The 15288-nt window shown below is 61.7% G+C and overlaps 2 protein-coding genes and 1 long non-coding RNA gene across 4 annotated transcripts in view; 1 reads left to right on the forward strand and 2 right to left on the reverse strand.

Annotated features, from left to right (window-relative positions):
- CEP72 (centrosomal protein 72) overlaps positions 1-4433 on the forward strand; it is a 37329-nt gene extending 32896 nt beyond the window's left edge. For both annotated transcript variants that reach the window (XM_040262221.1, XM_040262222.1), the window contains exons 10-12: positions 1576-1702; positions 2431-2542; positions 3463-4433. In XM_040262221.1, the coding sequence (XP_040118155.1) occupies positions 1576-1702; positions 2431-2542; positions 3463-3676 (453 nt within the window). In that variant the 3' untranslated portion in view covers positions 3677-4433. The remainder of the gene's footprint in view (positions 1-1575; positions 1703-2430; positions 2543-3462) is intronic.
- A 3031-nt stretch (positions 4434-7464) lies between these two features.
- LOC120879273 overlaps positions 7465-15288 on the reverse strand; it is a 14655-nt gene continuing 6831 nt past the window's right edge. Inside the window, exon 3 of the long non-coding RNA XR_005724745.1 lies at positions 7465-9219. This is a non-coding gene — a long non-coding RNA (uncharacterized LOC120879273). The remainder of the gene's footprint in view (positions 9220-15288) is intronic.
- LOC120879272 (tubulin polymerization promoting protein) overlaps positions 7465-15288 on the reverse strand; it is an 8499-nt gene continuing 675 nt past the window's right edge. Inside the window, exons 2-3 of the mRNA XM_040262223.1 lie at positions 10613-10766; positions 7465-10504 (exon numbers count right to left, since the gene is read on the reverse strand). Of these exons, the coding sequence (XP_040118157.1) occupies positions 10310-10504; positions 10613-10766 (349 nt within the window). The 3' untranslated portion in view covers positions 7465-10309. The remainder of the gene's footprint in view (positions 10505-10612; positions 10767-15288) is intronic.

The raw sequence follows: 15288 nt of genomic DNA on the forward strand, positions 1-15288 counted from the left end.
CTAGAAAACCAAAACAATTGACCCATTTCTCCCACCCCTGTCCTCTGTCTCTGGCAATTACCAAGTTCTCTTCATCCATGAGCTTCACTTCTTTGGTTTGTTTGTCCTTTTAGGTTTCATATATGAGTGAGACCATGTGGTACTTGTTTTCTTCATTGTATTTATATACCATGTCTTTATCTATTCATCTGTTAATGGGTACTTAGGTTGTTCCATATCTTGGGAATTGTGAGTTATGCTTCTGTGAAGATGGAGGTGTGCATATATTTTCAAATTAGTGTTTTTGTTCTCTTCAGATGAATACCCAGAAATGAAATTGCTTTATCTGGTAGCCCTGTTTCTAACTTTTTGAGGAATTTCCATACGATTTTACATGGGGGCTGTACCAGCTTACATCCCCCCCAGCAGCAGAGGAGGGCTCCCCTTTCCCCACACCCTCAGCAGCACTTGCTGTCACTCGTCTTTCTGATGACGGTCATCCTGACAAGGGTGGGGATACCTCACTGTGGCTTTGATCTGCGTCTCCCTGGTGATCAGTGATACTGAGCATCTTTTCATGTTCCTGTTGGCCATCTCTGTGCTTTGGAAAGATGTCTGTTCAGATCCTCTGCCCATTTTTAAATCATGTTTTTTCACTGTTGAGTTGTGTGAGTTCTTTATGTGTCTTTTATGTTAACCTCTTATTAGATAAATGGTTTGCAGATATTTTTCTTCCAGTTCATCAGCTGGCTTTGCATTTTGTTGCTGGTCTCCTTGGCCATGCAGAAGCGTTTGGTTTCTGCCCGTGGTTGAGAGTGCGGGCTATGGGGTGGCAGCAGGTGCCGAGCCTCTGTGTGAGCTTGTCTGTTGCAGCCCAGTAAGCTACCAGCTGGCCACACGTCAGACAACACATGCTTCCCCGCGTGGCCTCCAGTCAGGGCCCAGCGCGGCTGACTCGGGGTCTCCTGAAGTTGCTATCATGCTGTAACTTGGGGCTGTGGTCACCTCCAAGGCTCAAGGGAGTGTGGGTCCTCCATTGAGGTCACTGGGGTGGATCCTCTGTGTGGGTCCTCTGCACTTACTCCAGGCAGTCCCGGGAGTCACACCGTGACAGCTGCTGACAACGGTGCCCAGGCAGAAGGCCACCCTGAGGGTGTGGCTTCTGTGTGTCGTCTGTGCGGTGGGCTGGCCGCTTAAAGGGGGCGCCTTCCAGGGCGAGAGCAACCTCTGCTCCGTCCCCTCGTTTGTAGAACAGGAGGGACAGCAGCCATGAGGTTGCTGGAGACAAGTGTCGGAAATGTCTGGTGCTCACTGTTTTATCCAGACAGAGAGCCCACACAGAGCCTCGCTTTAGAGAGCTCTTGAAGGCAGTGAGATAGCACCGGCAGCCGCTGGGCGTCTGCACCAGCGGCTCCCACGGCGTCCCTCTGGGCAGAGCGGCCTGGAAGCAGGACCACGGATCTGGAGGCTTGGGCGGATGAGCAGGTGGCACCCCTTCCCCTTACCCTGTGCATCCAGGCAAACAGACCTGGGTGCCGGCTTTGTACCAGTGCGGTGGGCAGAGTTTGACCTGTTTGCGTGCGTTGTTCTGTCCAGGATTACCTGAGGCAGCATCTGGACAGATCTCTGGAGGAGAGCAGTAGCTTGAAGTCGCTTTTGTTCAGCATGAAGAAAGATATGAGGACCGCTGACGCTCCATCTGCGCTGAACCTGCAGATCTCCGGTGAGCTTGCGGCTCTCGCTGTGTGTGCGTCCCCATGTCACTGGGCCCAGGCTGGCGGGAGCTGTGAGTGCGTCTGGGTGGGCATGCGCAGGGCCCGCCCACTGACCCCAGGAGGCTGCAGGACCCTCCCCAGCTCCTCTCGCTCATGGCCTCATCCGCACGCAGGTCGATGCTGTTTTCCTCTCGCCCCTCTCTCGGGTTCTGTTTTGCCAGTTTTACAGGCGTGCCCTTGGGACTTGGGAGTTGGGGTGCGGCCTGCCCTGGGGTCAGTGAGGCATCGCAGGGTCCCCTGGAGGCTTCAGCCGGAGCACCTGCTCCGTTCTGGCCTCTCAGAGGCCGGCCAGGCAGACACATCTTAGGTATGAGCACGACCACCGCAGAGGCTCTCTTGGGCCCTCCTGCTCGGTGAGCGACGCCCCCGCCCGACCTTCACCCCAACTATGTTGGCTCCGGGCTCTCCCTGAAGGCTAGCCCGTCCAGCAGATCCAGCCCTCTCTGCCTTCTTCTGCTCCTGGCACATGTGCCCCTCAGGGGCGTCCAGAGGGTGGGGTCCGGGGCTTCGTCCCCAGCAGGGCTGGCCCTGGGCCTGGGTGGAACGAGGGGGCCGCGCTGTCCACCCCGCTGACCTCGCCCCACGTTCCCCAGGCTCACTGACACCTTAGAATCGTCTAGTCTCCCAGCACAGGAGGGAGTGATTTCCCTGAGCACGGCCACCCTTGTCCCGTCAGGACTCCAGGCGAGCGTGAAGCGGCTCTCGGGCGAGCTCGTGGAGCTCAAGCAGCACCTGGAACATTACGACAAGATCCAGGAGCTCACGCAGATGCTGCAGGAGAGCCACAGGTGCCCGCAGCGGCCCGCCCCTGGCAGCGAGGCCCCTCCCGCTGCAGCCTCCAGGGTGGGGGGCGGTGCCTGGTGGCCTGCACGTGGCCCCTGGCGTGATTCTCGACGGTTCTCCGGGAAAGTCGAGATCCCACCTCACTCCCTGGCCCAGTTTTTGTGAAGAGACCTGTGGGGAGAGTGGGTGGGGTCTGTCTGCAGAGGGGACGCTGGCCGGGGGGCGGCCAGCGGGCGGCGCTCTCCCCCGTCCTCTGCTCCCCTGCCCCTGCCCGCTGTCGGGCTGAGGTCTCCTCAGCTCCCCTGCGGCCAGTGGAGTCAGGCCACGACCCTGTGGGGATGGAGGGCTACGGCCTCGTGCCCACCCAGCCCCTGACCCAGAGGGGAGGGCCAGGCAGGTCCCAGCCACAGGGCGCCAACGGCCCAGAGTGGACAGGCGGGGCTGCAGTGCCTCCGGGAGCCGCGGGCAGCACTGGGCATCCACCTGGCCCTCTGCTGTCCTGGCAGACAGGGTTTGTCCCTGGGGGCAGCTCTGTGGAGAACACGGGCCTGTGCCATTGGTTCCTCGTGGTGCCATGAAGGCCCTCAGGCAGCGCCGGGCCAGGGTCGGCAGTGTCCAGCCCCACCCTCCTCCCGAGACCCCTCCAGAGTTAAAGACGGCCCCAGTGACCCAGAATCAGGACTTCAGTTTACTGTGTCCACATCAGAATTGTGTTTGAGCAGGAATTAGAAGTGTCTCCGTCATGGAGCCTTTTTTAGAGATGGAGCAGAGTTGTCACTGCTGAGGGCCCTCCCTGCCCCTTCAGCTCACAGGCCAGTGGGGCACCCACCAGCCCCGGGCCAAGGAGACCCGCCCGAGGGGCCCTGGGCAGCGGCGGGGGAGGCGGGGCTGCGACCCCGGGCTGAGCGCTGTCCCCGCCCCCCAGCTCGCTGGTCAGCACCAACGAGCGCCTGCTGCAGGAGCTGGGCCAGGCGCGGGCGCAGCACCAGGCCGAGGTGGAGCAGCTGCACTGGAGCTACAAGGAGCTCAAGAAGACCCTGGCGCGGGCCCCCGGCAGCCCCCGGGATGCGCGCCCGCCGCCCCGCCGCACGCCCTGTGAGCCCCTCTCCGCTGTGTCTTCAGGGCCCGAGACGCCCTAGAGAGACATGTTCATCCTCGCCCTCCGCGTGTCAGATCTCTACTTTTTCATCAGCTGTCTTGAGCATTTCCTGCCTAACGTGCAAGAAAGCAGCTCTTTAGGACGATTGAAGAAAATAATTTATTGTGTACCAGGCAGCCTTATTTAATAAACACGTTTTAGAAAGTGGCTCTCATTGTAACTGAGTTTCACAGTGAATTCTGTTATGAAATAAGCTGCGCCCACTGTTGATGAGCAGGAGCTGTCAGCACCGAGACTGCATACAAGGAGCCCTCAGGGCTGTGGAGACTGTTGTCTGCAGAGCTGACGTCCGCGGGGGAGTGCCTGCTCGAGCGCCAGCTCTCGTTCACAGGCATTTCTGAGAATTACATCCTAGCAGAGCACAGAGCTAGATTTTGAGTTTGGAAACGTATCTCATGGGACTCTTGCTATCTTTGGTGAAATGACGTGATCTGCTGAGAGGGCCTGTGGTAGATTTTGGGCCAGAGCTGCAAGTGGAGATGGGGGGCTGTGTGGGTCCCAGGTGGGGAGTATCGCCCACCTTCAGGTCATGCTTTGTATTTGTAACTTCGCAGGGAAGTTGGGGGAGGGGGGTCATCATCAGAGTCTTTTTTTAATTTAAAGATTTTTGCATGAGTCCATTTTCAGCCTGTAGGAAATTATCACCATGCTGTTAGCTTGCTTCTGGTTTGGATTTTGTTGCGCTTCTTGGAAACCTGAGTTTGTATTTCTCATCAAATGTGGGAAAGTTTTGGCCACCGTTTCCTGGCGTTTCTCACCTGGCCCAGCCTCCCGCCTGCCTTCCTGGGACTCCATGCTGCCCCCTCAAACTCCGGGTCCGGCCCCCACTTCCCTGCACTCAGGCCTTCTCCTCGGTTCTCAGCCTCTCCCGTCCTGGTGCAGCTCACTGCCCATTCCTCGATGCGCTGTGGGCTTGTAGAGTGAATTTTTAATTTCAGAGATTGTTTAGTTCTAAAATTCCATTTGGTCTTCCTTTATAAAAAGGAAAGAAGCCTTTCTTGTAAAGGTTTTATTTCCCATATGTTCACGTTTCATGTGACTCTTCAATCGTATACTGAACAGCCTCACTGCAGGTCCCGGGAAACTGCGGTGCTCAGGCAGCTAACACGCCTGCCAGCCGGTCTGGGGGCCCTGCCAGCCCTGCTCCCACTGGCAGCTTCCCGAGCCCGCCTCGCTCCCGAGGTCACACCCCTGCGCCCCGCCTCCCTCCCAGAGGCCACACCCCTGCGCCCCGCCTCCCTCCCAGAGGCCACACCCCTGTGCCCCGCCTCCCCCCCAGAGGCCACACCCCTGCGCCCCGCCTCCCTCCCAGACCCCGCACCCTGCGCCCCCCCTCCCTCCCAGAAGCCACACCCCTGCGCCCCGCCTCCCTCCCAGAGGCAACCCTGCGCCCCGCCTCCGCCCTGTCGCAGGCGAGCACCTGAGTTTCCAGAGGGCCTCTTCAAGCCTTCTGTTTTCCTACAGGAGGGTCTGTCTCTTACTTATTTGTAGGAGTTATTTATAATTCTGGATACTAGTACTTTATGGAATATGTTTGCAAATAGTTCTTTCTAGTCTTTTCACATTTTAATGGTGTCTTTTGAGGAAGAGAAAATTGAATAGGAGGCAATTAATCAGTCTTTTCCATGATGATTTTTGTTTGTGGTTATCATAACATACTGCGTGTGTCTTTTAAAAGCATGCGCAGCTCTGAGGACATGCTCCCCCGGAGCTGACTGCGTGCATGCGTGCGTGTTGGCAGCCCAGCTCCAGGGTCCCTCCACGGAAGTCCAGTTGCCCAGCATCATCACTTGTACGGCCGCTTGGTCAGAGTGGTTTCTGCGTCTGCTTCCCACGCTATCCCGTCCCTGAGCAGCACCACAGCCGCAGGCCAGGGTCTCCCATCCGCTCTCAGGACATTTGCGCTACTTGTGACCCTTTGAATTTCATGAACTTTAGAATCAGCTGGTGCAGCTGGGGTTTTGTCTGAGACTGCATTGTCACTTGGAAAGAGTGGACACAGGTAAGATTGGGTCTTAGAGGCCATGACTCTAGGGTCTGTGTCCACTGACCAGATCTCCTCTAATTACAGTTCTGTACTTTTCTCCGTGGGGGTCTTCTCTACCTCTTGCTTATTCCTAGGTCCTTCTTATTTTGCGATGCCATATCTAAAAGATATATTTTTAAAATGTGTTTGTTTCATTATATGGAAATATGACTGGCTTTTTGGCATATTAATGTTATACTCAGCAGCCTTGTTAGACTCTTCCCAGGTTTCCTGGAGGTGTGCTGACCTTCGCAGGTGTAGCTCCGTGAGAAATGGCTCTTCTCTCCGTTCCACGCCGGCACTCTGGGCATGACTGCACTCGTTTGGGTTTTGCTCCGAGTTCTGCTTTTCCATACCGGCAGGTTCATCTGGTGCAGTGTGGATTATGCGTGGCCGGCCGTAGAGGGCGCCTGTCTCGGTACAGAATCAAGCGAGGCTTTCCCCATTTCTCCGACAAATTTGAAGTAGGTTTTTTGACCTTGCTCCTTCTGTTGTTGGTTTGCCATCGTGAATGGATGAGTTTTATTAATAAGACACTCTTCTCACGCTTTGGGATGACCATACGACTTTTCTCCCTTGTTCCATAAACCTTTCCTTACACGCGTGCCTTTCTTTACACGCGTGCTGCTGCCTGTGCCCCAGCAGGGCCGGGGGCTCCTCTGGCCCCTGACCCAGACCCTGGCGAGCCTGGCTGTGGGCAGGGGCCCCGCTCCCTCCTGCGCCCTCCCGAGCCGGGCGGTGCCGCAGCCCGCTCTGGTGTGTTTCTGTAACCAGCTGATGTGACCAATAGGCTTTGGTTTGGGTTGGCCGTCTCGCTCTGCGCTGCTCGTTCTCGTGTGATTTTTCTTCTCTGGTGTTGCTGTGTTTGGATGGTTTTCTACCGCTCACATCTTCGCCTCTGCAAGTGTGGACGCTGTGCGCCCTGTTCCAGTGTGGGGGGCATCACAGCAGGCTCGTGTGTTTGATCAGCATGGCTGACACCACACACGGACTCTGCGCATGTGACTCCCTGTGGCGCCCCCCCACCCCCGCCCGTTACAGTCCAAAACCTCCCTTACTTCATGTCATTCCTGAGGGCGCCATCAGCTGCGTCCGGGGCTGCTGCGGGCGTTTGTGCTGTGATTTGTGTCCAGACCCCACTCGCCACCTCGCGCCTGGCCCACGGCGGGCACTGCTGTGAACACTGCGGGGCGGTCCGTGCCGCTGTGGCCCCACGTGATGCCCGCACACACGGGGCAGCTGCAAGACCACAGGCCACGACTCAGCACCTTTACTTGTCACTTTACCAACCGGACACAGTGTTAACAACAGGGAGCACACAAGGAGGCATGCAGACAGACGAGCTGTCACCACAGGTTTGTGAGCAGGCCTCGGACAGCATCTCCGGTGGAACACCATGCCCGCCCCCAGACACCCCCGGAGCTCCTGGAGAGCAGCTCCGAGCCCCCGAGACGCCCCCAGAGCTCCTGGAGAGCCGGCTCCGAGCCAGCCCCCAGGTGCCCCCGGAGCTCCTAGAGAGCCGGCTCCAAGCCCCCCAGAGACCCCCAGAGCTCCTGGAGAGCAGCTCCGAGCCCCCGAGACGCCCCCAGAGCTCCTAGAGAGCCGGCTCCAAGCCCCCCAGAGCTCCTGGAGAGCGGCTCTGAGTCCGGGTTCCATGCCGCCGCCCGCTGCTTGCCCCAGCACACTGACCAGGTGACGCTCTCATCACTCCCTCACAGTAAGAAAACAGTGCAAAAATAGACCACATCTCTATGTACATTTATTTCCCTTTCCTGAAAAGACTTGGTACAAACCAGTAGCCTGTGACCCCTTTCAAGTCTGAGTCGTGTGCGTTTCCTCGTTGCTTGGCTTGGTCTGGGGACGAGAGCGTTAGCCAAAGCACCCCCGAGTGCGGGGCAGCCCCTTCCCTCCCCGGGCGAGGCCACACCACTGAGCCGCGGGGCCCCAGGACATTCAGTAGTCTGTCTGTGGAGGAAGGCTGCTCGGGGTCAGAGCCCTGAGGACGGTCTCGCCACTTCACAGTATGGCTGAGTCGTCAGCCTGTGCCGTGGGGACAGGCGACAGTGGCGTCCACGCCCGCTGGGTCCTGGGGGGTCCGCCCCGGCGGCCTTCCTGGTGACCGCAGGGCCTGCGCCTCACCTCCCTCCTCCCACACGGCCGCAGAGGCCTCCTGACAGCAGGCTGCTGGGCTTCCCACAAAGCCTCCAACCCCAGGCTGCGAGGGGCCGCCTCGGCCTGCCCTGAGCTGGCAGCCCCTGGAGTGTGGATGGCCCAAGCCCCCACCTGCCTCTTCCCGACCGGTTTCCACCTGCTCAAACCTTAAGACTGAGGATACTCAAGGTGTAAAAATACTCCAGTACAAATATAGACCTCTTCCTGTAATATTTTAAACATACGTGGTTTCAGCTTCAGTTTTGGCGACCTGACTGTTGCCTGGTTGCTTCTCCTACAGCGATAAATAGAAATAAATACGGGGGCGGCAGTGCTCACGTGCGTGCTGCGGTCCTGGCTGGGCGCCCTCCACAAGGAGTGCCCCGACCATGTCCCCGCGTCCCAGCGGGCTTGTTGTGCAGTTTCCTTGGCTCACAGACAGACATGTAATTTCTAGTTGACCGCGGTTAGTAGAAGCGAGCGGGTGTTGCAGAGAACATGCAGCAAGACGCACACCTGCCTGTCTGCAGCGTCTGTGCTGAGTGTGGGGTCCATGTCCGTGCTGAGTTACAGGGCCGGCAGGCCCGGGACCTCCGCTCACCCTGCCCTGAGCTGGAGGTGCATTTCCAGAGCTACACTTAGGGAAGGGAGCCTCAGCCAGGCCAGGGACACGCGAGACCTGCCCGGATGCCTCTAGACGCCTCAGGAGCCCAAGAGCGCGGGGCTGGGGCTGGGCCTGGGTGGCCTCGGTGCACTGACCTTCCCTGGCCTGGGGGCGGGGCCACCGCGGCCGTGGGGAGCCGGTCTCCCGCAGCGGGGGTGCTGCCCTGCAGGCCAGGCCTGGGGCCTATGGGACACGTGTTTCCCTACCTGACAGCTGCCTCTGAGAGAACAGCCCAGGGCAGGGGCCGGTGTCCTGCCCGCCTGCCCCCCAGCCTTCGGCTTCCTGGCAGTGGAGTGAGGGCCTGGCCGGGCGGCCTTGCCTCCCCGAGTTGGAGACTTCCCAGATGGCAGTGATCATGTCCTCCAAGTGCTTCCGGACGCCTGAGTTCCATCCCTCACTTCCCAGGTGTTTCTGCAGCGAGGTCTCAGGGGCTTAGGACGAAGCTGCCCGCGGAAGCCACTGCCGATCTGGCCTGTCCAGCGCTGACCTGAGCCCCTCTGCAGTGGGCAGGGCCTCCAGGTCCAGCAGGGACCAGCGTGCGTGGCAGTGCTGGCCTTCTCACAGCCACCTGGGCTGTGGGCCGGCCGTGCGTCCAGGGAGGGGTGCCCCAGGCGGCCCGCTGCCCTGGACACAGGACAGACAGTGGCAGAGCAGTGGGCTCCAGGAGGCACTCCCCAGGGGCCTTCCCAAGACTGACACCAGGACCCTGGGGCCTAGCGGGTCACGTGCCAGGCTGCGGCCGTGTTCATGCGAAAAGACACGTTGCCAAGGAGACTGTGCGACCGGAGGCCCCGCCTCTGTCCTCTTGGAGACCCCGTGTGACTGGAGGCCCCGCCTGTGTCCTCTCAGGAGACCCCGAACACAGATGCTGCCCGCTCAGGCCCTCCTCGGGCTGGTCTCGCCCTGCGATTTCTGCTCTCCTGGGCAGGGGTGGACGAGGGGGCCGCTCACAGAGGCTGCAGCGGCCGGCTGGAGGGGGACAGAGGGGGCAGCCAGGACTCGAGGCACAGGGGTTGTGAGAGGCCCAGAGACGGGCTATTCTGAGTCTTCCCTGAGCTGTTCTGAGAGCAAACTCTTATTAACCATTTCTCATTTCTTCTCAGAAAAGCGAAATGAAATGAATTGCCCTTAGTTTTAGAATCCTGTAACCTCACACTTCAGGTCAGTTTGGTCGACGGAGGAGGCTCCTTCCTTTGCACAGCAGCCCTCAGCTCAGCGCCCACCCTTAGCACAGCCTTGGCCCATGGGCACGCGTGTGTGTGTGTGCGTGTGCAGCCTGTGTGTGCACATGCGTGTGTGGGCGGCCTGTGTGCGCAGCGTGTGGGCATGTGTGTGCACACGCGTGCAGCGTGTGTACGTGTGTGTGCGCGTGTGTGCCCGCCTCCCCTGCCTGCATGGTGCCCTCTGGGCCCCATGGGGCCCTGAGTGTGCTCCTCCACATCATCGGGGCTGCAGGTCGGCGCCCTCGTCAGCACAGACCCGACAGGCCAGCTCCTCTGGACACCCCTTTGCTGCAAGCCAGTGGCCGGTGTGGTCTGGTTCTGGGAGACACTTTGGAAAGGGCCGCTGTCTAATTCCTGGCAGGGACGAAGCAGGTGTGTTAGGAAAGGTGAGTTCAGGGGCCAAAGCTGGGGTCCAGGGGGCGCGAGGGCTGGGCGGGAGGGAGGTGGTGGCTCCGCGGCCACCCAGCCCCAGGTCCGAGTTCTGCCGGTGAGCACAGGAATGTAATGAAGTGGAGGTGGCGAGGGCCCCGGCGACGGGAGGCCCACTGGCTACTTGCTGCCCTGCACCTTCTGGTCGTAGGTGCCCGCGTGCTTGTAGCCCGGCACGTAGCCCGACTCATCCACGAGGTCCACGCGGCCCGCCCGGCCCTTGCCCCTGCCTGACGGGTCGAAGCGCTCCTTGTGGGAGCCCGTGAACTTGCTGGTGTCCGTGAGCCGTGACACGGTGGGTGAGGAGATGGCTTTCTGCAAGAGAGTAGGGGCGTGGGGGAGGTCAGCCTGGGGCCCAGACCACAGACGGGCCGCCCGCGCGGAGACCCACACCTGTCCCGCCCGCCTGCCCGGGGCGCTCACCGTCACCCCTGAGATGATGGGGGCCTTGCCCTCGATGAGCTTGTGCACCTCCCTGACGGCCTCCTCCGCGCTCTTGTCTTTGAATCTCTTCTTGGCGAGCTCCTCCAGCGCCTCCTTGAACTGCTCGAATGTGATGGTCCTGCAGGACTTGCCCCTGCAGGGAGCGGAGTCTCAGGGGGCACCCAGGGACCCCCACCCCACCCAGGGCCCCGTGACATCGGGGACCCCCCCAACTCCCCTGCAGAGCCCAGAGTGAGCCTGCCCCTCCCCCACCTCAGTCTGCAGTGTTTGCAGCCAGCAGTTGGTTGCCATTGGCAACGGCAGCAAATATAAATTGTCTTGCAGAGAAGCTTAAAGAAAGCACATCGTTTATGAAAGACTGGACATCAAAACACAGCCTCGTCTGGTTCTAAAGCAGGCGAGCGTGCAGCCTCCGTGGGAGACGGACCCGCAGAGAGAGAGGGTGGGAAGCACGTCGCCCCCCGCAGTGTGGAGGGCGTCTCAGTCCCGCCAGGGGCTCCCAGCCTGCAAGGAAGCACCGTCCCCAGAGGATAGGATTGGGGGCCGCCTCCCCATGTCCCAGCCTGACCAGGGGCCTGGGAGCAGCTCTCCACGAAGACGCAGCCCCTGGCTGCCCGGACCTGGTAGGTCATTCTCCCAACTTCAAGATGACTCTGAACTGGCTCTCCATCTCTGAGAATCTTAACTGGTAAACAGTTCCGCGCCCTGGAGATCTGCCCCGGCTAATCCGTTCAGTGAGGGCTTCAGTGTTTTACAGCAAGAGCAGGTGGGGGACGTGCCTGGGATGAGGAGAGAGGCCTCCTGCAGGAGCCCGGACTCCAGGGGCAGCGTGGCTGCAGTGCCCGGGGTCCTGGCTGGAGGGCACCCTGGGTGGAAGGCGCCACGCCCACGTTCGCGCTGGCTACAGCGGCCGCAGGACGGCGTCATTAGAGATGGGGAGCACAGGATTTCAACAAGGTCACAAAGGCAGTGAGTGGTCGCATACTGTCTTTTCAGCAAACAGCGCCACAGCGACTGGTGGGCCGTGTGCAGAGGAACAGGCCTGGGCTGGCCCCACACCACCTGTAGTATAACTGGACCACAGTCCTGCGCTTGTCATAGAGCCTGAACCAGCCACCTGTGAGAGAGTATACAAGTGGAAATCTTTGTGACCCTGGCTTAGGCAGAGATCTTCTTAGAAACAACCCCCCAAAAACAATCCAGGAAAAAAAAATGAATCGGACTTGACCAAGACTTTTAAAACCATGCTCTTCAAAAAGATACTGTTAAGAGAGGTAAAAGGCAAGCCGCAGAATGGAGACAGTTGGCTGAAGTGTTCGTATCTGAACACAAATAACTCTCACACCTCAGCAAGAGGGAGAACACCCAAGGCAAAAAGCTGGGCCAAATGCGCAAACCAGACAGTGTCCAAGGTCTACCAGATGCAAAGCAGCCCAAGAAGGACGTTCCACGCTGCCGGGCGGGAGGGGAGTGAGGGCGCGTCCCGGCGTGGCACGCAGCTGCCCCGAAGGCCGGATGAGCGCGCAGCAGGGCGCGGCGGGGACCCTGGGAGGCCGGCGGCCCACACAGCCCCGCGACCCCTCCTGGCCCACTCGCTCACCCTCCTGTTCACAGACCTATTCAGTCACCAGCACTCAAGCAGCTCGGTGACGGTGGACAGACACACCGCGGGATGTCCCCAGCACGCACGGGGACTCACACGACGCGTGAGCCTGAGGACACAGGACACGCTGACCAACTACGCCGAAGTCAGGGCGACAGCGGAAGGAGGCCTCGTGAGCCTGGGTGTCCAGGCCATGGGTTGCGCCTGCCCCTGGAAGCCCCGCCGCCCTGCACGGCCACTCTGAGGCCACGGGCCCGGCCCCGCTGTGGGCAGGGAACCCGCTATCCCAGCTGGGGGGTGACCCTTCATGGCCACGGGGTCCCGCTTGTTTGTCCTGGGCCATCAAAGGCAAGCCTGTCTCTATTCATGGGCTCCAGGCCCAACCGGCAGCCCAGTGTCCAGCCGGGGGGCACACAGCCCTCCCCCGAACCACGGCGCCAGGCGCCACCAGCGTGAATCACTTGGCCAGGGTGGGGGGACGACCGCCCGGGCCTCCGTCAGAGGCCGCATTCAGATCGCGTGGACACGGGGCCCGGGGCTGACCTGCCTGCCGCGCCGGGCGGGGCAGGCGTCTCCACCGTGACTGCCCCCACAGAGTTGGGGGCCTGGTCGGGACCAGCAGGGAGCTTCCCTGGGGGCCCGTGGCCCGCTGCTGAGAGCAGTCCCCGGGGAGCTCTCCAGTGACAATGCCAGCTCTTCCCCGGAGACGCCTGGTTACTTGACACAGCTGTGCAGACACAGGGCGCCTGTTCTGCAGAGCACAGAGATGAGAGGGTCCCCACAGCAGACCCCCTTCTCCCGCCTGGCACCCGGGTCAGAAGCTGTTGTCCTGTGGGGACGCTGGCCTGGCGGTAATGGGGTCACCGGGCACACACGTGGCCCCCAAGCTGAGCTCCCTGGGTGCTACGCTCCCAGGCCTGCAGGCCCAGGGCAGGTCACCCGGGGACGCCGGGCAACCAGGGATCCTGGCGGGGGGGCCAGCCAGCCCTCCGAGGACAGAGGTCTATGCCTCCAGGGCCAGCATCACGAAGGGCCCTGGACTTTGGCCGACACGTCCCAGGACACCGCAAGGGTCCCCGCCACCCGCCCCGGACCACAGATAACCTGCTGCCTGCGGGGGCCGGAGGAAGCCGACTCCAGGCACCCCTGACCTGCAGGAGCCGGACACGGCGACCCGTTCAGAGAAAAGGAGGTGGGACCTGACCCCCAGCAGCCCCGGGCTGGGGCGGGGGGCTGGGGGGACTGGACCGCAGCAGACATGCGAGCTGCCACACAGGTGGCGCCAGACGCCGGTCCGTGCTCTCTGCCCGGCTCCCCTCTGCGGGCCGCCTCCTGGCCTCACCCCGGCCTGGGCCTGGGGCCCGAGGGCAACGCGCTCACACGCAGCTCTGGGATGCCGGCCGGCCCCCACCCCAGCCCAGGCTCTGCAGATGTACCAGGAGGGGCGCGGCAAGCCAGGCCAGGCGCTGCTGGCTGCCTGCACAGCCTCAGGGGGCCAGGAGAGGGACCCCCGGAGCCTGTGAGACCGCAACACCACAGCTGGCAGCAGGACCTAGGGGCGGCACCCCTGCCAGCCTGGACGAAGGGGCGGCCCCCTGACGGGCCTGTGACACCCCGTCCCAAGAGCTCAGCCCACCCCACCTGCTCCCTCAAGGCCCTGTGGATATGCCACGCTCCGTGCTTCAGACGGTGCCCGCCCGGCCCGCGTCGTCCCAGTCAGCCCCAGACGAGGCTCCGGAATCACAGGGAATGTGACCACGGGCCAGAAAGCTGTGAGTGGGGGCCAGGAGGGGAAGCCCCCCCCACCCACACCTGCCCCACCTGGGCACGCACACAGGGACCCCGCCAGCCACGGACCCCTGACGGAGGTGCCGGACGCCCAGCGTGCTCGTGGGAATGGCATCCTGCGCTCACCCCTTTGGCCCCGGGGTGACGGAGCAGGGATGCGGGGGGAGCCCATCTCAGAAACAATAGTTTTCAATCAAGGCCTAGGGAAGAGGGTAAGAAGTTTGTTTAAAACTTAACACATAGCAACATCGAAACAAACAAGCGCTGCCATGGCAACAGGCCCAAACAGAGGCTGCAGATACCGGCCGGCAGCACGGCCACCGAGCCATGGCAACCGCCCCAAACAGAAACAGCCGCCGCTGTCGGCCCCCACGGCTCTGTGTCCGCGACCACAGCCCCCACGAGGAGGCGGCCACCTGGGGACCCTCAACCAGCATGCATACGTCCACACCGCACCACGCTCCACAGACCTGGGCCCCCGGGGACCCGGCCTGTCCTGCAGGCCCCTACCCGGAGCACCGCCTGCCTCTCCCCAAGGACAAGAACGTGAGGGTGGGTCTCTCCCTCCATACCCAGGAGGTCTGGGGGTCCGCCGCCAGGACAGGTCACAGGGACCCCCACGGGGAGTCTAGGTTCAGGAGGGCAGCTGCTCTTAACTGTGTCGTGATCACAGCCCTCGCTGGGCCCGCGCCCCCCAGACAGCCAGCACCCCGCGAGCTGAGGCAGTGGCGCTGGGGTCCGGGCAGCCGGGGGTCTGGGGTGGCCCGCGTGTTCGAGCAGCTGGCGTCCTGCCCTCTGGAGTGGGGCTGGGGCCAGAAGGGGCCACCCTTCCTGGGGCAGGAGGGCCTGTGTCCCCCCGCTGCCCACACATCCTGCACACGGAGTCTTGGGGCCTGTCCAAAGCGTTCGTCCTCCGGGTGAGCCCTGACCAGGGAGTGGAGCCCTGAGCTCTACGTGTGCGTACATGTGCACACGTGTGTGACGCGGCGGGTGCTTTTCTCGGGTGTGGTCCCGGGTGTGGCGGCCACGAGAAGGGGAGGGGCACGCTGACGCCTGGAGGTGCTCACGCGTGTGGACACTCGTGGACACGCATGCAGCGGCCACTGCTCATTACCCCTGCTCTTCCCCACACCTGAACGCCCCCAGAGCTGAGGAGCCGCACCACGGACGCCTGCTTCCAGCTGCCACCCCCGCCAGCCCCCGCAGGCAGGACTCACCCTCGGGAGACCCCCGGCCGCCGGCCAGAGCCCATGGCCCCGCCCCC

Source organism: Oryx dammah, unplaced genomic scaffold (assembly GCF_014754425.2).
Source record: "Oryx dammah isolate SB20612 unplaced genomic scaffold, SCBI_Odam_1.1 HiC_scaffold_20, whole genome shotgun sequence".
NCBI classification, from domain to species: Eukaryota; Metazoa; Chordata; class Mammalia; order Artiodactyla; family Bovidae; genus Oryx; species Oryx dammah.